Genomic DNA, 22,461 nt, shown 5'->3' on the forward strand with positions numbered 1-22,461 from the left:
TGTCACTTCACTTTAATTATTCCATTTATTTCCTTATTTTTTGACAGTATTGGAAGCTCTCTTCGGCTTCGGCCGTGGAAGTGGTCAGGACGTGGATTGTAATGTGTAGTTTACTTCCCTTAGAAGCGTGTGTCAGAAGTTTGAGGTATATTGATGAGTGTGTTCTTGCATGCATTCTTGATATACTTGCAGATGAAGTAAAAAAATTAAATAGCAATAATTGATCAATGGATTACTGTTGCCACTTGGAGGTGTTCCGTATGGTTCTGATGTATATAATTCCTATATACCTGCACTTTTGTAAACCTGGAACCAATTATTTCACTGTCCATACACATTGTATGATAAAGAGCATTTCGTGTTGTATTAGGTTTTTATATTATAGTATATTATATTATGTTAACCGTGTATGCAATGCACTAGATACGACTAAAAATATAGGAAGCAAATGTCCAGAGAACAAAATCGGTCGATACATAATGTGTTGAAAATCCGGCCGAAGCCGTAATAATATGAATTTAAATAAATTAATGCAATAAAAATATGATTTCATATTATATTTTAAAATATCATATTGAATTATATGTTGTTTGCTTCAAAGCTTTAAATGTTACAAATACATGTTCAACATATTAGTTGGTTTAAGTTTTTTCAACACCCTCCTATCTTCATTTATAGTTGCATGTAGGGGAAGTCGGGGTTGGTTCGACACTGCGGGTAAGTTCGACACCTTGCCGTTTTTGTATTTATAGAACTTTTTGAAGACAAAAAACTTATACATATTATTTATGTCAACTATTTCGAATATTTGAGTCACATTTCACTGATCAGAAACCTGTCAATTGTCAAAAAACAACAAAATAAACACATGGTGGTTCTGATTGACAGCCGATGTAAGTTTTTACTTCTGGGACTTAAGGAATTGTGGCGTTATTTCAACAAAATTATAGTTTCCGTGTTAATAGTATTGTTTTATAAATACTATTGATTAGTTCTGTATCACAGGGCGTAATTTTTAAATTAAACTTTACAATATAAAATGTCACTAAAACTTGTGCGGTCAATGGGGGTAAATTCGACACCCCACTTGGTAATGCTTATTTGTAGCATGTTAACTTTTTTTATATCGTAATTTGAAAGTGCCTGTATTTTATAAAGATGTCCCTTAACGATGTGCGACAAACGTAATAATCAAGCTGAACAAACACGCAATTAAAAATACCGTAGAAGCTTTAAAATTCAAGATGTCAACAAACCTAGGAAGTTATAATTATGGAATTTAGCTATTATTCTCTCACAGAACGTTTACCAAACTCGGACTCAAAACATGTACTTTGTACATGGTTTAGGCTTATGAAAATTAATATTGTTATGGCTTTGACCGTATTTAAGGCTGGCTTTAGGCCGAGTAATCTTAACTGAAGAAAAAATAGTCGCTGGTTTGAAATCACATTGACCGATGTTCGCCTTTTGGCTTTCGAGTTGGCAGAGAAAAATAAAATTGAACACCCTTCGATTTTATAAAAAAAGAAAAAGATTACTGGAAGATGGCCAGGTTATTTTTTTAATGGAATCTTAACCAATTATTCCGTAAACCAGGTGCTATTGCCGCAGCTTCTACTATATGGAGTCTGGTCCGATGCTATTTGTAATGAAATTTTTGTTCTTGCTTGTATCTTCATTTTTTTCGTATATTTCACAACTGTTTTGTGTTAATTTTTCATAAAATTGGTACGAAATACTTTGATGAACTTCAATGGCAACTACAGGCCATCAGAGTTTGTTATTTTAAAAACTAAAACCAATGTGATGAAATCACCCCCAAGGTGTCGATTTTACCCCATCATGGTGTCGGACTTACCCGCACTACAGTCGTGACGCAACAAAAACCACACTTTTTTATTTTTATCAAAATGATATCAAAATCAATCCAGGAACCGTAGTTTCTCGTAAGATGGTACATAATACACCAAAAAAGCTTTTTCGATGTCTACTAGTAAGTTTACATTGGCAAAAGTATTGCAATCAGAGGAAAACCTTAAGGTGTCGGAGCTACCCCCAGTTCCCCTACCATTTGATAATCTTCCTGAAAGAAGTGTAATGAACAAATAACGTGTATGGTATGGTGAACTATAAAAACGAGAGAATTCGGGAAGCAAGAATCAGTCGATGTACAACTTTTAAACAATACACGTCAATAAAGAGAACTTTACATTTGGTATCAGAAGTCGGATGAGCACGGATGAGCACGGATGATCAAGGATGTGCACGGATGAGCGCGGAGGATATTGGAAAAGGACGTGATATTGGAGGATAAAGGTGTATGCGACTCGGAATTTGTTGTTGACGAAATTCCTACGAGCGACGTGTGTGTGTGCTTCCCAACAGTCAAAAGCCGAAGATTTTATATTGACCTTTCACTTTTTCTATCTGTCTCTCGCTCTAATTTGAGCGATTTTCCCCTGATGAGTGTCCCCGAGCCTCCTCGTGTGGTTGTTGTTGTTGGAAGTTGAAACCGAAACCCCTTCGTGCGCTGCCAAAATCAGCGAAGAACGAAATCGAGTGGCTCAAGCGAAAAAACGAAAAAAAATGACGAACGAGTGTGCTGTGAGAATAACACGCACGCACAAGGCGACACCCGAAATCTGGTGCGATACCGGCTTTCAGTGGAGCAAGTACACACATGCACACATTTGACCATACCAGCGCTCTGTTCTAGTGCAGGTAGTTTTCTGCAGTCCACGGTGATACTACACACAGCCACGCACTTGGCAATACACGCTGTGTGGTGGACGGTCAGAATTCAGTGGTGCAAATGTGCAAATTCAGTGGCTTGCGTGCTGCGTTCTGGAGCGGATGCGCAACCGGTATACGCGAAGACGTGTTTGCTTGTCCAACCAGCAAAACCGAAGCTATTGGAAAACTTTCCTGTGTGCCAAAGCGAGAGAGCATGTCTTCTTTCTCCAGATTTTGGACGGCACAACGCCGGTCGTGTGGTCTATGAACGAAATTTTTTTTTATCAATGTACATCGGTCGACGAGGCTGTCCAATCGTTTAATGCTTTGTTAACCTCTGCACTCCTTTCATGTACATCTATTTTTCGTTCCCCTCCTAATCCTCCCTGGTCCAATCGTACTCTTCGCAACCTGAGAAAGGATAGAATGAAATATCTTAGGAGGTATCGTCTGAACCGATCTGCTTTCAACTTTCGTTTATTTAAGTACGCTGCCTCTGCGCATCGACTATACAACAGGGCTCTTTTTGAGGCCTATTCGAGTAGACTGCAATCGCGTTTCCGTTCTGATCCAGCATCCTTCTGGCAATTTGTTAGGATTCGAAGAGGGTGCAATACGTTACCTAATGAAATGGTACTTGATTCTCGAACTGCCTCTACGCCTGTTGAGATCTGTGAGCTATTCTCTGCACATTTTTCCCAAATGTTTGAGCCACCGGTTAGTGACCCTAACCTTATTGAGGGTGGGCTACTGTACACGCCAGAGAACTTAATTAATCTCTCCGATATTTCGGTTAGCTCTGAAACAGTTGTACAGGTGTTATTTGGGTTGAAACGTTCTTTTACTCCTGGTCCAGATGGCATTCCTGCCTCTGTTTTAATAAACTGTAAGGACGTGCTTGCTCCACACCTTGCTAAAATTTTCAACCTTTCACTTTCTCTCGGGGTATTTCCTGCTCTTTGGAAATCCTGTTGGCTTTTTCCGGTACACAAAAAGGGATGCCGTAGCATTGTCTCTAATTATCGTGGGATAACTCAAACATGTGCCACAGCCAAAACTTTTGAGCTATGTATCTATTAATTTCGGATATGAAATTCGCGAAGTCGCGGAAGGTTAGATGATCGGTTCAGACAAAAAACTCTGTACACGGGTGCACAGTTAGGCGTCAGAATTGTAAGTGTTTATTCAGATTCAAAATGAATTCTTATATACTAATTTCTTCAAGTTCTATTTTGGGAAGGTTATTTTCTCTTCCTTTTTCGCATATGTTCGTGTCGCTAGCCTTTTCCTTTTTGCCACGCCTACGCATTCTCCTAGGAGGTTTTCTGGTTCTGGTGTGCTGTTTTATGTCAAGCGATCCTGAAGGAAATGTGATCCCTTTTTTATTGCTTTCTCTGGTGAGAACAAATTGTTGCATTGATTGCAGGCGTTGTGGTTTTCCCTTTTTGGCGTAACTGTACCTAACACTTGACTTCTGTGGTGCATGTTCCGGATGTATCGCATCATTGACAAATACTTGAACTTATTGCCCCTCGAAATCTTATCTGGTTCATGTTATTAACGCATCTATGTTTGAGAGATTTTTAGGTTTAACGATTTTACGGCCGTGAGAAAAATGGATGTGGAATTTTCCTACGCTTCTCGGAGTTGGTCTAGCTTGGCACACATGCATGCTGTAATCCTAAGTTAATCGTTATAGGTTCGAAACGAATTGAAGTAATTGACTGCTAAAAAATGCAAGTCAAAATACCCAGATGGCCCTACTTGAAGGGTTTAGGATTACATTAAGTTTGTCTCCTTGATGGTACGTCTGTTCTCGAGTATGTTTGAACTATCATATTTTATTCTATTTTATGGTTAGAAAGAAATATAAAAAATCTGGATTGTCGCGTTCGCAACATACCGGCCCTCGTAAAACTACAAGTTTTACAAAATAAAAGCGACTTAATAAAATTATAAGATTGAATTTAAATGCAATGAAGAAAAAGATGAAATTGTAATAGTGTTAATTATTCACCTAATTGCAATCATTTTGGGAGTTGTAGGGAAATGCGCTGGAGTGAAGCTGGTGCGAAGGTGAAACTGGACGTGTTGTCATCTCGTTGTACGACTCAGTTGTTTTTCGATGGAATAACTACGTGGATCATTTGGATGCTAGTTGTTTCGTTATTCAACGCTTTAAAGGTGGATCTCTTATTGTATGTTGAGTTGTTTTCTGTGACTTCGATGGCTCGATTTTTGAGCAAGTCAAGTGCCACTTATTGCAGCGGATTTCGAACGGAACTCTGGCTCAAATGTCGATTATCGTTTATAAGGCGCTCAAATGTCGATGTTATTTTTCTAGGTGCTTCGTTTGTTTATTTGAATTGCAGCATTCTATTATTTGAAACCATGCATACAGAACTGGCGTAGTATTTCAATGGCAATTTTAGCTTTCGTATATTGATTAATATACAAGAATGGCAATTATTATACTTTGTCTACTGCCGTGTAGCCGGAATTGGTTACCGTTGCATACACATTGTGCAGTGTCGTTAAAATAACCTCGACAAGAGATTATGTGAAGAGATTTGGGTTTCTCCTTTCGCCATAGAGTGTTCGAAATGCAATTGATTTTTGCTTAGATGATCCAAAAGTTTTTCGCTTATTGTCGTTGTAAGCTGGTCTCCAAATGAGGTAGCCGTACTCTGGATCCAAGCGCTAACCCATCGTATGTACGCATACGAGCCGCTGCGCAGTGTAAGCTGATCGCATGATGGTTGCTGTAATTACGTAATCGTATAACCCGATTTCGTATTCGTAGTATACTAGCTCATCTTCTCAGTCGAAGCTCGGTGTTGATAAGTTTCGCCGCTGCATGCTGAACCCTTGATGCTGCCAACGATGAGCGCTTTCCCTCTGGTCATGTGATTGCGACGCAATTCCCTAACTTTTACATTAACGGATTAAGAATTTTACAGTTTTGAATTCTTTAACTATGCACGCATAGCCGTTTTCGTAATCTGATGTGAGCGAGAACGCGCTACAATATTTAATTGATTCGTTAATAATGACATTGCATTGATAATATTTTTTGTATTTATGTCTTTCATTGGTATGATACCAGATGCTACGTCCATAAGGGAGAAATTGGTAATATTTACTTCGTTATTAGAACAGTCATATGCCTTTAATTCCTTTGTTGAATTCCCAAGTGCTTCAGCTGTAAGAAACAAAAACGTTAGTATCATGATTGTAAAGGAATTTGATTTCGTAAATTGTAAAGTGTTTGCTTGACGAAAATTTTCTTCATTCGTCGACTCCGGCCCTCGTTTTGAGATTGGCTCGGTGGAAACGGACGTCATTGGTACTTCATTTTCAAGAATTTTACCAGGGAGTTCGGTTGTTTTTTTGTTTCCGTTTGCTTTCGTCTTACGGTGTACTTTAGCGTGTACATTGAGGACAGCCTTTTCTTTAACCTTTTGTATGATATTCTCTTTGTGATGCCCTACGTACACTATGGTTTTTTCTTCGGAAGGTATATTCCTTTTAATGCTGGATGTTTTTGTACTTTGATTATTTCTCTCTAATCGACCAAAACATGATTCCATCATTTTGTATAAAGTATCGTCGTCAAGACGTTTTAATGCTGTTAATAAGGAATAATGATTGTCTTCTTTATTATTTGTTTGTCCGTAGAGTACCCAACCTAATTTTGTTTTTGTTGCAATTGGTTCGTCGATTTTATGACTCCTGCTTTCAAGCCCCATTAACAAATGGCTATTATTAAGACCAATCATTATTGTAGGACGGATCCTTTCATGGCTTTGAATCGGCAGATTTCTAAGATGCGGATGCTTTGCACACAAATCTTCATAATTTAATGAATGAAGCGGCAATTGCAAATTTTTAATAGTTCTTGCGTCTTTCACATTAAACCCTTTTTTGGTTGTTCCTTTAATCCTCAAATTCACTTCTCGACTGGATTCTTGGAAAGATGAAGTTCCTTGCGTCCAAGTCATTTCAAGTGGTTTGTTAGGACCTGTTAGTTCTAACTGACGTGCAACGTCTTCTTCTAACAGTGTTACTGACGAACCTGGGTCCAAAAATGCGTATGTTTTAATTTTCCTATGTTGGTTAATTAGAGTTACCGGTAGGACTTGAAAAAGCGTCGAAGAAGATATTGTTGTGTTTTGAATCTTCTTTTTCCCCTTTTTGCGTTTTTGGTTTACATGCAGAACAGTGTTATTTTTATTTATTAGTGTTACTGGTAACACTTGATTATGCGTGGAAGATGCGCTTTGTACCTCGTGATGGTTATTTGCCACTTCTCTTTCAACTGCTGGGATTGATTCTGTAGAATGAAGCATTTTATGATGTTTAGCTGTACATCCGTTAATACCACACGTTTGCGCACTTCTGCAAACGTTTATACCGTGATTGTTAGATTTCAAACATCCGGCACAAAGTCGTTTGTTACGAACTATCTGTTGACGCTCTGTTATAGTTTTGTTTACTAAGGCGTAACATTTAATAGTTTCGTGGGATTTATTGCATATTAAACATTTTATAGATGGTTTGTTTTGATTTGGTTTATTATTGTCCTGCCATTTTGGCTTAGATTTATGTTCAAATTTTTGCTCATGTATGTTTAGATGTCCTTTGTTATTAATCGATTGTGCGGCACTCATGAGACTGGCTCTTTTGGCAAAGGGTTTTAACCATTCACACAATTCATCTAAGGTTTGATTTTCTAAATCTACCTTTTGTGCTATAATATAATCCGTCCTTTTGACTTGGATGTCGTAGGGGAGTTTGGACACTAATTCCAAAACCAGTCTATGATCGTTTAGATAAGACGGTTTATTCATGAGTTTTACCGTGTGCACTAGATTTTCTAATGCATTGGTCAATTCATAAATCATGGTTTTTGACTCTTTTTTAATTTTCTGTAGATTATTTAGGAGTTCAAGATAAACTAAATCATTTCTTCCATATTCCTCTTCTAACCTCGACATAATTTCTTTAACGTTATTGGATTCCATCATTAGCTGTTGAACGTGCTGCAACGCTTTTCCGTTCAAAGCCTGTGTTAAACGGTTTAGATTTTCTAAGTCCGTAAAACTGCCCTCTTCGTTTGTTTTATCAAACGTTTGTTTGAATTTCGTCCATTCTTTTGGATCGCCTCCAAACTTGGGCAACTGCATCAAGGATTGCCTTCTGATAAGGGTTTCCACGTGCGATGGTTCCTTTTTATCATCAACTAATATTTTGATGACGTTAAAAATGTCTTTCATCTGATCCTTTTGGCTGATGATAAAATCTTTTATGGAGGTTTCAATGCTTGTTTCTTGTTCCTTTCCCTCCTTGCCCTTGTCGGTTTCCTTTGTCAAGCTTGTAAGACGATTAATTTCGTACTTGATGCCTTGACATTTCGGACATAACCAATATTCTTCTCGTTTAGGCAGTCGTTGTAATTTAACACACGACAAGTGGAACCAACGATCGCATTCATTGCATTGCGTCATCGTTGGTTCGCTCGTGTCCACCCCGGTACACAATCGGCATGCGCCGTTCGGATTGGTAACAAATTTTACAGGCATTTTGGACGATGATTTCCTTGCCTTTTGTTAGTTTTAATAAGGAATTGGCTTACCTGGATAAGTTCCTTTATTTCCTTTTGAAGTGACGCAGGGTGACGTTCTCCTTGTCTGGACCTTGGCTGCGCTGTGATGAATTATTACAAGCACAATTGTTCAGTAATTTGATAAACAAACACTGCTGGTTCAGATTACGAGTTTTTTTTGTTTTGTTTAATTAACGAGTTTAACGGACGAGGAGGAAATTGTTCTTTCACAAGAACGGTAAGAAATATGATTTGACGTTACAATTTAACACCCTTTTGTGTAAACTCATTCACTAACTTTTTTGTTCACTTCGTTCACTGGAGTAGATATAAAAAAAATAAAGTTTTGGAGTTTTCCTATTTCTTTACACTACTCCTCTCTGGAGCCACCATTATTAATTTCGGATATGAAATTCGCGAAGTCGCGGAAGGTTAGATGATCGGTTCAGACAAAAAACTCTGTACACGGGTGCACAGTTAGGCGTCAGAATTGTAAGTGTTTATTCAGATTCAAAATGAATTCTTATATACTAATTTCTTCAAGTTCTATTTTGGGAAGGTTATTTTCTCTTCCTTTTTCGCATATGTTCGTGTCGCTAGCCTTTTCCTTTTTGCCACGCCTACGCATTCTCCTAGGAGGTTTTCTGGTTCTGGTGTGCTGTTTTATGTCAAGCGATCCTGAAGGAAATGTGATCCCTTTTTTATTGCTTTCTCTGGTGAGAACAAATTGTTGCATTGATTGCAGGCGTTGTGGTTTTCCCTTTTTGGCGTAACTGTACCTAACACTTGACTTCTGTGGTGCATGTTCCGGATGTATCGCATCATTGACAAATACTTGAACTTATTGCCCCTCGAAATCTTATCTGGTTCATGTTATTAACGCATCTATGTTTGAGAGATTTTTAGGTTTAACGATTTTACGGCCGTGAGAAAAATGGATGTGGAATTTTCCTACGCTTCTCGGAGTTGGTCTAGCTTGGCACACATGCATGCTGTAATCCTAAGTTAATCGTTATAGGTTCGAAACGAATTGAAGTAATTGACTGCTAAAAAATGCAAGTCAAAATACCCAGATGGCCCTACTTGAAGGGTTTAGGATTACATTAAGTTTGTCTCCTTGATGGTACGTCTGTTCTCGAGTATGTTTGAACTATCATATTTTATTCTATTTTATGGTTAGAAAGAAATATAAAAAATCTGGATTGTCGCGTTCGCAACAGTATCTTTCCAACCATACTTCATAGTTGTAGTTCCGCTATTAGCCCTAAACAGCATGGGTTTATGCCTGGTAGGTCTACTTCTACTAATCTCATGTCTTTTGTTACCAAAATTTTCAGATCTTTTGAGGCAGGTACCCAACTTGATGCAATATACACTGACTTTCATGCTGCATTTGATAGTTTGCCCCACTCTTTACTATTAGCTAAACTATCTAAACTTGGTTTTGGTGATGGCATTATTAGCTGGCTGTCCTCATACTTAAGTAATCGATCTTGCAGGGTTAAAACCGGGTCGTACTTATCTTAGGAGTTTTTTTGTACGTCAGGTGTCCCTCAGGGTTGTGTGCTAAGTCCACTTCTGTTTTCTTTGTTCATCAATGATGTCTGTAATGTTTTACCTCCTGATGGTCATCTCCTTTATGCGGATGATATCAAAATCTTTTTACCTGTGTCCTCTTCTTCTGATTGTATGAGTCTTCAGCATTACCTTAATGCATTTGTTCATTGGTGTTCATCCAATTTACTTCGCTTGTGCCCTGATAAATGTTCTGTTATTTCTTTCTCTCACTCTCTTTCTCCTATTTCATTTAACTATACTCTCTCTAACTCGTCTCTCTCTCGTGTTTTGTCCATCCGTGACCTTGGTATTATACTCGACAGTCGTCTTAACTTTAAACTGCAGCTTGATGAGGTTCTACTAAAAGCTAATCGAACTCTTGGGTTTATTTTACGTTTTACCTCTATTTTTAGAGATCAAAGCTTCTTAAGAAACCTTTATTGTGCTCTGGTAAGGCCTCTTCTTGAATATGCTAGCATCATCTGGAATCCTCCTACTATTGATGGCTGTTCGAGAATTGAAAGCATTCAGCGCCTTTTTACCAGGGTTGCTTTTCGTCGTTTGTTCGGTGCTGCCTCACTCCCTCCCTATGAAACGCGATTGCAGTTATTCAATCTTCACTCTTTAAGCTTCCGCCGCCAAGTGTCTCAGGCATGTTTTATTGGTGGCTTATTACTTTCTGATACTGATGCTCCTGATTTACTCTCGTCCATCTCGTTGTATGTTCCCTCTCGTTCCCTTCGTCCTCGTGATCCTCTGTCAATTGAAACACGTCATACTCTTTATACTTTCAATGATCCTATTCTATCCTGTTTCAGGTTGTTTAACCACTTTTACTCTCTCTTTGATTTCGACTCCTCTCTCAACTCTTTCCGTAACCGTATTTTTTCTTCTAATTCTCTTTAATTATTCTTCTAAGTTTCATTAAGTTTTGATAGTCTCTACGCTCTACCTATGTTTTTTTTCTTTAATTTTTTTGCTAGGTCTAGACTAGTTTAGTTAGGCTTAGTTTTTTCATGAATTATTTTGTTTATTTGTTAGGGTTTATTTAGTTTTAAGTCTGCCTTATTTAGCCTTGATGGCGGATATTGTATTAATAAATGAAATGAAATGAAATGAAATGAAAAACGGGAGAAGGGGAAACCGATATCCTTCGAGTGACACACACGCATGCATCTGCATGCGTATTCCGCTGAACCGAGACTACACATCTCTCTCGATCTCCCATGATTTTTCTGCTATCGCGCTCATCCGGGTGTTAGGCATTCTCAGTCTGTCCAGAACTTTCACTGTGGAAGGATGTGTTGGAGTGATGTGTGATTTCTTGTGCCCCGTACTTTGCTCGTTTACGTTTTGTGCCGTGTTCCTTCTTCTTCAATTATGGAATGATTTATCCTTGTAAATTTCTAAGGTAAGTTTCTTGTGTGTGCTTGAATGTGTACATTAAACTAACGCTTGTCGTCTAAAAAGTTACAGGTGCACGCGCATGTTAATCGACGGTTGCCAACATCCCGCAAAACGATCGACGGAAGGAAAACGGTGTCCGGTTTTAAAATATAAAGGTAAGCGTTTCTATAATCCTATGTGCAAAATATTGTTCAGTTTGTTATAAAAAACATGGATTAATTATTGGTTAATTTTCATCAACAGATTTCATTACAGCTCTTTCGTAGAAGAGCGCACTTCAATGACGCCTAGGATACGGCTAAACATGCGCAGCACCAGTCCGTGACGTCATTTCCAGACAGGCGCCGGCTGAACACGCGCAGCACCAGTCGAGGATGTCCTAGCGCAGAGGGTAGAAGGAAGAACGAGAGGAAGGGTAATAGAAAGCAACCGCAGCATTTGGAAGGGGTGAAGCATCTTGCCGTATACGGAGTGTGAGTGTGCCAAAACGCATGTGGAAAGAGGAAGTCCAATAAATAGCATGCGAAAGTGTGCATAAAGCAAAAAGAAAAAGCGTCACTACTACAACCAGCAATCCGAAAATATAAGGGGAGGGATAAATTCAAATGTATGCGTAAGTAGGACCAGCAATCCAAGCATTTGAATGTGTGCGTCAGTTTGTGCCGTGCTGAAAGTTTTTACTTTAGCTGCTGCTAGTGTAAAAACTTAAGGAAAGCTTAAAGTAAAAATTTTTTACACGGGGCGCCTTCGGAAATTGTTGGCTGGGTGTGTGTGCGCATCGGGGCAATTTGAAGTCGTGTGTTCGCTTGTGTGTGCTCGTTGAGACGGTCGCGCAATCGGCAAACAAGAAAGACGCGCGTTTGGATATGTGTCTGTGTTGAGGGATGAAACGGGTGCAACCGACAAACTTAATCGTAGAGTTGGCAACCAGATTTACACACGTAAGTTGGCAACCGGCATACCCGGGTATTCCACACGTTTTAATGCAAAAAATTAACGATTTTCATAGGTAAACAATGCTTTCTCTATTATAATGCTGTAAGCAAGTAATACCGACCATATATTCCCTTCTAAATGAAAAATAAATGAAATATTCATTAAGTTTTTTTTCATTTTATTATAAAACTAACAGTCAAATTGAAATTTGGAATCGCTTGAATTTGACTCGAAAATAAGCACAATACGAAAAGAGGAAGAAGAGAAACGTCATTCTCCATATGTCGCGCACACGAAAGTGTCTTTCGGAGCAGCAGCTTAAGACAGGCACAGTACACGCCGACTTAAGCACAATAATGAACGCACCAACTGGCTCTTGGCAAATAATCGCTTCATTAATTTATTCAATTGATTTTATACTCTTAAAAATGCTGACCGTCGTCGATCAGCATATTCTTCTTAATCTATTCTTCTTAGCCTATTTTTCCATTTAATCGTTAAACCAGCGCACATCGCTGGCACGTTGCATAACATAGCTAGTCAGCATTTATTGACCTAGCAACGCTTTGTTTTTTAAGCCTAAATTGTCGTCAGCGACACCATACAAAATGTATGGAATACCCGGGTATGCTGGTTGCCAACGTACGTGGCAAAGTTAAAAAAAAAATCAAAATAAAATACTTAGAGGCTGTTTAAAATTACAACTTATGCACCAAAAAATCAGAAATTAAAAGTTGGGAGGCTACGGAAAATTTCAGGTCAATAAAAGCAATGAATCAAAAGTTATTGCAGTTTAAAGTAGAAAAAAATACCCGGGTATCCGGTTGCCAACTTAAAGGTTAATCAGTGTTGTGACAACTGCCCCAAGCGAAATTTTTCGGGGATAATGAACATAAACTCATGCCATCTCTTTCTATTCATCAGCTCTACTCTCTCACACGTATCGATAAACTTTTACACATCTCTTTGTTCATTGTGCTATATTTGAAGGGTTTAAAACTGATAGATAACGATGCATGTTTATGAACTAGTAGTGGTCAAATGGTAATGGTGTAATGTTTGCACCATGGTCGACATGAGTTCAATTCCATTTTTATTGTTTTCATTGATGTTAATAATTTTCTTTTATTTATAAAACATCCAGCTCCAGAAGCTTCAGACCCCTTTACTCGTTGTTAGAAATGCGTGCTTAATAGTCAATCTGTTATTTTTATTGTTTTATTTATTTCTTTTAATTCATTTGGTATCAGTACCCCTTCATACAACAAAACAAGCAAATAGCACGATCATGAATAATAATATGGTGGCGCAACTGGCAAAGTGATTCGAAGTAGAATTAGCGATGTGGTTGGTAGCATCAAGGATGAAGCATGAGCATGAATTGGAATATGAGGGAAGGGAATGAATCCGAATGTTCATTTCTATTTTTAGCTCTTTTTTGCATGGGTTCATCCTTCACGTGTGTTCACTATCCTCGAAAATGATCTGTATTTCGCTGGTCTTTTCGGGGATAATTCGTTAACGAATTATCCCCGAAAAGACCAGCGAAAACCAGCGTGGTCGGAAGCTTGGGGCGTTTGTTTACTTTGGCCTAACTCCACAACTTTTATTGATCGTGCGAATTTATAGGGTTCTGCGACAAAGGTCGACGGAGGGATACAGTGCATACCATTTTGCAACAACGGTTGTGATGGCGGTGGGGAGAAAAGAGATAAATACCCCCGAAATACGCGCCCTCGATCTCGTTGTACGCCACAACACCAGAAGAAAAGAATAAAAACTAAATTTGTGATTTTTATTCCCAGTAAATATCTACATTTTCTCCTATTCTTTCGGTATTTCGCAACAATCAGTGTTTCACTTTATTTGACTGGCACCAACCTACGAGATTCTCCAGTCCAGTTTGTCCAGTCAATTAAATACAATAAACAATTAAACCTTTAAACAAACGGAAGCAAACATAACTCAAGCGACTTTCCGTCATTTGATTGCTACGGAAATTACTACCACGTGTAGAAAATCGCATAAATCGTAAGTAAGAACGAAACGAATAAATTGAAATGTGTTCATAACAGACATAATACCTTTTTAACATTAGAACCGCCGAATCGCATTCGAGAACTTATTCCGCTTGCCGTCGTGACAACTCATTGAAATTTTTTGACTTTTATTTATTTTTAACGATCTTTTGAATGCACCTGTAACATTTTTTTAAATCTCATATGGTATTTAAAAAAATCATTTTCAACCTAAAACCGCCATATGGGACATTTATGTCCCATACCGTAGCAATAAACGATGCGCAATCTCAGATTGCGCATATATTTATCTGTCAAACGGGTCGATTTGATATATTTATCTGTCAAAATAATTTTATATATCTCGGACATATAAATCTCGAAAATTTATGCGCAATCTTAGCGCAATCTTGAAATAATAAGTTTGTTTGCATATAGCGGTAGGTATTGAAACGAATAAATATGAGATGATGCGTTGATTTTTGAACCAAAAATCTAATTATGTTTTGATTTCAGCCATGGAGAACGAATTGTCGAACGTGCCGAATCGCCGGAATTATGAAAAATTGGTAAATATATAATTATTCTGTTTTTGCTACCGGTGTTTTTGTAGTGGAAGCAATTCTTGGGTGTATTTTTGTAGATTTATTTTTACTCGTATTTTATTTAAATCGTATATGTTCAGTGTTTGTGATTTGTGTATGCGGTAGAAATTTAGAAATATGGGCAACGATTGAATTATTGTTCAATTTTGATTATTTTCCGGCTTGGAAAAAACATAACCTCTGCTGCTTCTCCAGCTACCGGCAATTTTTTTTTAAACGACAGTTGCCTTGGAGTTTGTGAAAAAATTGTAAAATATATAGATTGTAAAAATTTTAAATTGTAAAAATTGTAGATTGTAAAAAAGTTTAAATTGTAAAAATTGTAAATTGTACTAATTTTATGTACCTAGCTAGCCTTTATTTTTGCAGGAATATACCATTGAACTGAAATGTTTTATTTGTACATTGCAGCTCTTTGAGAACTGACCTGGCTGTACCACGGAATGTTGTGTTTCTTATTAGTCCGCATACACTAATAATGATTTGGAATCCTGGAATCTAGGTTATACGGTTTTGGTCTTCTTCCAACAGGATATATTTCATCTGATCCGGAAAATCAACTATTCCTTCTGGCCCTGTTTTCCTGCACCATTTTTGCTGCAACCTCTACCCCAACTGCTACAATGGAAGCTATTGCTGTTGCCGCTGCGATAAAAAAAAGTTTCTTATTTTTACAGTAACGTTTATGTGTATTTTAATATTTTATATTACAGCTCTTTCGAGGTTGAGGACTGATAATGAAAGAAAACTGCTGCATCTTCCGGGCCATCAACATAATAACGGGGTTGTGGGGATGGTGAATGATAAGTAATTGAGTCGAGATTAATAGTTTTTTATTATTGATTTGCTTCCAGAACGTTGAGCAAAGCCTTCGGCTAATTGCCGAGGTGGAACGACGGCCTGCTTTATGGCAAAAGCGGTCGGAGTTTTACAAGAACGGAATTCGGCGTAGGGATGCGTGGACCGAGATTGGTGGAATCTTGGAACTTACCGTCGAAGAGGCCAGTTACCAGTGGAGGAAGCTGCTGACCAGCTACCGGACGTATAAGTCCAAGCTGCGTAAAAGTCAGCAAAGCGGAGCAGGTACTCATCAAATTTAAAATAATATGAAACTGTTCAATGAAAAAATTTTATCATTCGTAGCGGCTGAGGACGTTTTTCGGCCAAGATGGTTCGCCTTCGACGCAATGAAGTTCCTTGACGATACCATGAAGGACGGCACGCATCTCGATACGGTAAGTTGTTTTGTTATTTATCAGTAAATTTTATATTTCACTGCGAGTTAAGGGCGGTCCTGTGGCACAGCAACAACATGCCCGTCATGGGTTGAAGCCCCATATGGACCGTTCTAGTGATGGGCGGGTCGACCCGAACCTATGGGGTCGGAGCCATCCGTAAGCGACCCGGAGTCGTTCGGGTCGACCCGAAAGGTACAAGTAGGTTCAGTGGGTGCAACTACTCCGGTAGGTGCAAGAAAGCATAAGCGACTCCGACCCGTTGGTGCAACGAGTTCGGGTTGGGCCACGGTAGGTTCAGTTTGACCCAAGGGTGCAGCGAGTTCGGGTCGACCCGAAAGATCAGTAGGTGCGAGAAAGCATAAGCCACTCCAACCTGTTGGTGCAGCGAGTTCGGGTCGGGTATTGAACCTACCTTGACACGACCCGTCATCATCATACTCATCAGTCGGGTCGACCCTAACTCGCTGCACTCGCGGGTCGGATTTGATTCCGACTCCGACCTAGCGCACTCGCTGCACCCACGGGTCGGAATCGATTCCGACTGGCTCGCACCCGACTCCGGCTCGCTCGCTCGCGGCCGGCTGGCTCGCACCCGAACAGCAAGAACTCGCGTTGTACTGAATTAAGTTTTGAAAGTCTGTATAGGTCGGCATGTGCGCGTAGGACGTTTATGCCAAATAGAAGATGTATGATAACGATAAAATAATGTTTTCAAATTTGATAAGCTCTGTAGCGCGTTACTGTAAAATTTTATTTCATACGGTATTTTATTTTGCTCAACACGCGAAGCTTTCGTGGAATGAGTATAACAAATAGTTGTATTAGTACTTCTGTTGCTAGTTCATGTTTCATTATTCTCATAAAGGAATTCGTTTTTGAAAAAAAAATCATCAAGCATTAATACAGGAGCCTTAATCATACGCGTGTTCCCTACAATACACTTGTGTTTCTACACACTTGTGTTGTGTTTGGTGTTTCTAAAACGATCGCAAATAAATCGTTTTATCTTAATAACTTGCCAAGCGTGATTCACGTTGAACCATTCTTTCATCTAAACAATGGTGGGTGGACAATGCATAGGTACAAGTGTAGTAGCGACGATGTGGGTTAGCATATTATACATATAATGTGTAACTGCATGTAATCTACGCACATTCTACGATTTAATAACTAATTATCAACTTAATAAATGGCACATACAAAGAGTTGTATTGCATTAATGATTAAGTTGGTTATTATACTTAAGATCATGTGCAATGTGTAAACGTATATTCAACAAGTCGTTTGGCGTGCGACAGGGTATGCCTTGTAGTCCGCTCATTGTAGTTGGAGCTCTCTCGCCTTCTACAAAACGCCCATTGACGACCCTGTCAAAAGATGAAGGGCGAGTGTATGTATTGCGTGAAGCACTCTGTCGAAGAAAATTATGGAGATATATTGTTGTCATAATAACCGTTTTAGCTTCTTCTGGCTCTAGCAGAATCGGGCTTTTAAAAATTCGGAAACGGTTGGCTAAAATCCCGAACACATTTTCAACGATCATTCGAGCACGAGAGTGACGTTTGTTGAAAACTCTTTCAATTGTCCCTTCCGCATGCATGCCTCCAAATGGTCGAATGCAGTACCTGGTAAAAGCAAACGCTTTATCGCCTAAAAGGAAGTACGGTACTCGCATTGCATATGGAACTCGCAGTGGTTCAGGTTCCGGAACGTTCAAACTGTTGTTTTCCAGCCTCTGGTACAAGCGTGTGTTTTTAAACACACCTCCGTCAGATATTCCACCTTTTCCTCCAATATCTGCATGTAAAAAGTTGTAATCGGCATCTACTACCGCAAGTAAAACAATGCTGAAATAATGTTGATAGTTGTAATACTCTGATCCACTATTACTAGGCTTTTCCACTTGTACGTGTTTGCCATCAATGGACCCAATTGCATGCGGAAAATTCCACCTTTGTTCAAACTTTTTTGATTTCTCCTTCCATTCTTCTGCTGTGGACGGCATCTGAAATGATAATAACACATACAAAGATAAATTAATTATATATTTCATAAATTTAACTCATATGTATTGCCCGTCGTTGGATATCAATGCAACCTTATTTATTTTGTAACTTTTTGATTATGCTATCTCATTATTTTTTATCTCTCTTTTCAGTTCGATGACGACCTAGAACAACACACCTCCACCCAAACCCACCCAATCCCTTCTTGTTCCTATTCCTCAATTCCGCCGCAACCAACAATCCCAGCACCAACCCCAGCACCAATCCCAGCACCAACCCCAGCACCAATCCCAGCACCAACCCCAGCACCAAGCCCAGCACCAACCTCAGCGATGGAAAATTATTTCTCCATGTTTGGCCAGTGGGTGGGGGCATGGTTAAACCATTTACCACGCGAGCAACAGAACGATGCCACAAATCGTTTGCGGCAGACGATGCTGGAGTGGGATCTCCAATATAATAAAAAATAATAAAAATATTTACAAAACCATACCTTTACATAGCTCCGCAAATGTTTATTTAAACAAGCACACACATCATTCACAATTTTGGCAATCGACGATTTAGAAACCTAAAATTATACAATACTCATTATAATCCGAACATGTCATTTTAAGTTGTTCAACATTCGGCTCTTGCATGGTTTTCGATTGCTGACTTCTCTTCACTTGCTTTTGTCCGAAAAAGTTTTATCAGTCCTGCGTACGAGGAGACGGTTTGAATGAGATTCGATGCTGCCACGGTGCTGCCATGGAAAAGCCCGACGCAGCTACCGTCTCCAATCGGACGGCCGAAACAAGAAAAAAAACAAAACATACTTACCCGAAACAAGTATTGCAAACTTGCAAATGTCTCCCCCGTTGCCAAATACCGCAATGTTATTAAAAGCCTTTCTTGGGCCGTGATCGCTTCTCGCATATTTGTATCCATGCGGCTTATTTCTGGACCGACCAAGGCATAAAGACGATCGAAATCTTCGTGTTTCATCCGCATAAAATTTTTTATCGTATCGTTTACCATTTCGGCCTTGATGTCGTCCAACAGACGATTTCCATCCTGTCTTCTGCGGAAGAAAACTGGTCGCATCCACCACCGACGGTTTCGCCGAAGACGCCGGTTGTAATTATGATCGTTGTTTGATAAATCATCACTCATGGCTGGAAAATGAAGCTGCTCACGAATTAACTCGCTCAATTGTGGCGGAAACCAAAACAAAACAACTCAACGCATGCAAATGATGTTTATAGCTCAGGGTTGGCTTCGCGGAAACGATATATCTTTTTGACAGATAAATATATGCGCAATCTGAGATTGCGCATCGTCTATTGCTACGGTAAACAAAATTAATTGTAATGACTGGCCTCTCTGATGTAAACGAGTGACGGGTGTGCTTTTGCAAGTCTGGCAGCACTGGCGTGGCGTGTTTTCGTGACAAGGCATGTCAATACGAATAGAACAATAAAAGTGCGCGAAAGTATTCAACTACTTTACTACTTGCTTACACTCCACTGCAATTTTATTAGTAGCACTGGTTCGTCTGAGAGTCCCTATCCTCCGCTCTCCACCCAAATCATCGACTACTGGCTAGTTCGTATTGGGATCCCCAGCACAATACTTGCAGGTCCAAACAAGTAGCCTACACGTTTCAATTGGTCCGGTTTGCTTGGTCACTGTGTATGCTCTCCCAACACCCGCGCAACCAGTTTGCCTGGTGCACTAAGGACAATGCAATTGTTTGCAAGGTGCAATATTTATTTGTGCGCCATCTCAATATAACGCTCCAGCTTGGTTTACGACCCGGAGAGATTGTCGATGCTCTGAACAACAGTGATCAATCAGAAGGGGATACTCTGTCGGATACCTCAGATTGCGATTTTTTTATCGATTGGTATGCTCATCTAGTGAATCATCCGACAACAAGCATGAAGATTGTGTTCCAGAACAAGTACAGCACTCAGTTGAAGGCAAGTATCATACAACAGTAGTTTGGCTGGCAAACCACTTTTATAAACTTTTTCACACATATGCTATCAACAAAAATATTTTATTTTATGTTTATTTCAGATAAACAATCTACATGTCAATGCCCTGGAAGAAAGCGTACCTCCGTCACAGACATCGGTACTGGGCCTTCAATTCCTTCTTTTTTGAATATTCTGGATTTGGTGGGAATCAATGTTTGGGTCTTGTACAAAGAACTTTCAAAAGAAAAGATATCAAGACGTGATTTTCTTTTCTAGCTAGGGAAGATCTTGCCGAAGAGTACGTTGAAATGTCTCGTCGGCGCTGCCAGGTTGAAATGTCTTGTCACGAGGGCAAAAGTGCTAACGAATGCTTCACATGCAACAGACCAGTATGTAAAACATGTATTAAAAGAGTTTCGTACCTATGCGTTTCATGTGAGCCAGGTTCTGATGTAGCAATATAATATTTTGTCCTGATGCCAAGAAACCTAAAGATGTGTTATAGATGCTTGATATAATTAATCTAGGTGTTCCGTTTGCTTTTGAAAAAGCTTTGCCGTCTTCTTTTGACCATTTAGAACTGTATTGATATCAAATTTTTGTAATGGTTCTAGAGGGAGTCACAGACGCCCACGTAGACCAAAAGAACGAAGAACAAAAGACTTGTTTCATTATCTTATCACTTAAAACTCTACTTATCACTTGATTGTTTAAATAATATATAGTTATAAGCCTAGATTTACTATCGTTCAACTCTGTAAGGAATAATTATTAGCGTTTATCACTTAAAGCCCAATACTATTATATTAATGCAAAGAAAAAACCATGGTATGCGGTTGATATGATCGCAATTCGTTTTTTTTTTATTGATTGAGTTGTTTATAAAGATTTATTATTCTTATTTATGAAGTTAATTAATTATATTGCCACAAGAAACCCTTAGGAAATAATAAACATGTTTAAATATGTACAAATAACGAATGGGACAAAATTATCCCTTATGGCGGTTTTAGTAAGGTTGAAAAGTCCGGCGGTTCTAGTGTGAAGCAATATTTAATATTCGATTTTCAGGCAAAAAGCTGAAGGACGTACTATTAGAGTAGAATATGAAAAAATGGTCGATATGATGAAAATTGCTCGAAACATCGCCAGAGCATTGTTTAAAGGCAATCAAACCCGATTCTGGACTAATTTGGTAGAAAATCTAAATGCACTAGGGCCGCCAATGAGACCCTCTGTCACATAGAAGCGTGTTTGGTTTGACTACAAGTGTGCTGTAAAGGCCTCGCTACGCGAACCGAAAACTCGAGTCGAAAACTCAAAAATCTGAAATCTTTACGTCAAAAAGATTTCGGGTCGTGTGGACGCGTTTTGTGCACCACCGAAAACACAAAGCCGCTGTCAATTGAAGCAAGCGATAACTTTCTGTCAGTAAGGGAAAGCGGGGCAAAATGGGCATGTTAAGCAGTTTACTGAATATTCCTTTCAATATGTCACAAAACACAATTTTTCTTTCATTATCGTATGCCTCCACCCTTTATCTATGGATTAAAATTGCCAAACAGGATGAAAACAACTTATAATCATGAAAACAATGTAAAATAAAAGTTGATGTTTTACGAGAAGCTTTTTTGACACGCGGGGTAAAATGGGCATAGCCCTGGGGCAAAATAGGCATATGTAAACAAACTGTGAAACGTCAAAACACTGGGGCAAAATGGGGAACAACAACTGCGCTTAGATAATGGTCTATGCTTTTGCGCACGTTTCGTAAAATCTGTTTTCGTTTTAGTTTTTGTTTTGCTGGTCAGGGAAGCCCTTAAAATTCTTCCAAAAATATGTTATCAAAATTAAAACAGTTTTTACACGTTTAAATCTACAAAATCGAAACTTTTGAAGCTGTGTCTGTTATCACTATTGAGGCGACAAATACAACACCATAGCCTCACCAAGCGCCGTATGTCAAAAGCATCTGCCCATTTTGCCCCAAGCGTAACTGCCCATTTTGCCCCACGTGTAGCATTTTTGTATTTTTTTTATATTAGTAAAAATACTCATTCAATCACCTTGATTTCTTCAGACAAATTGTATAGAAATATCATATCTTTAAAAATATATCATGTAAAACTTCAACGCATCCCTGAGACACTTACTTACTTACTTACTTATCCGGCGCTACAACCGCTTTGCGGTCTTGGCCTGCCTCAGGAGTGTCCGAAACCGCTCACGGTCTCGCGCCTTCGTCTGCCAGTCCGTTATCCCGGCCTTAATGGCGGACGCCTCCACGCCATCTTGCCACCTCAATTTGGGCCTACCACGCCTCCTCTGTCCTTGTGGACGGCCTAAAAAGATTTTACGGGCTGGGTCGTCCGTTTCCATGCGTACAACA

At 39.1% G+C, this 22,461-nt stretch overlaps 1 protein-coding gene and 2 long non-coding RNA genes across 3 annotated transcripts; 2 read left to right on the forward strand and 1 right to left on the reverse strand.

Annotated features, from left to right (window-relative positions):
- Nucleotides 1-11,019: 11,019 nt before the first annotated feature.
- LOC133391441 (uncharacterized) lies at nucleotides 11,020-11,949 on the forward strand. The gene is made up of 3 exons (XR_009764932.1): nucleotides 11,020-11,309; nucleotides 11,369-11,460; nucleotides 11,549-11,949. It is a non-coding gene; the product is annotated as an uncharacterized LOC133391441 (long non-coding RNA).
- Nucleotides 11,950-15,597: 3,648 nt separating this feature from the next.
- LOC133391533 (uncharacterized) lies at nucleotides 15,598-18,600 on the forward strand. Its single transcript, XR_009765025.1, has 3 exons — nucleotides 15,598-15,947; nucleotides 16,008-16,099; nucleotides 18,261-18,600. It is a non-coding gene; the product is annotated as an uncharacterized LOC133391533 (long non-coding RNA).
- LOC133391532 (uncharacterized) lies at nucleotides 16,851-19,440 on the reverse strand. The gene is made up of 3 exons (XM_061646388.1): nucleotides 18,931-19,440; nucleotides 18,602-18,679; nucleotides 16,851-18,107 (listed from the first exon to the last, which is right to left on the reverse strand). The coding sequence occupies exons 1-3, from the start codon at nucleotides 19,261-19,263 to the stop codon at nucleotides 17,319-17,321; spliced, it is 1,200 nt and encodes a 399-aa protein (XP_061502372.1). The 5' UTR covers nucleotides 19,264-19,440; the 3' UTR covers nucleotides 16,851-17,318.
- Nucleotides 19,441-22,461: the final 3,021 nt, after the last annotated feature.

Source organism: Anopheles gambiae, chromosome 2 (assembly GCF_943734735.2).
Source record: "Anopheles gambiae chromosome 2, idAnoGambNW_F1_1, whole genome shotgun sequence".
Lineage (NCBI taxonomy): Eukaryota > Metazoa > Arthropoda > Insecta > Diptera > Culicidae > Anopheles > Anopheles gambiae.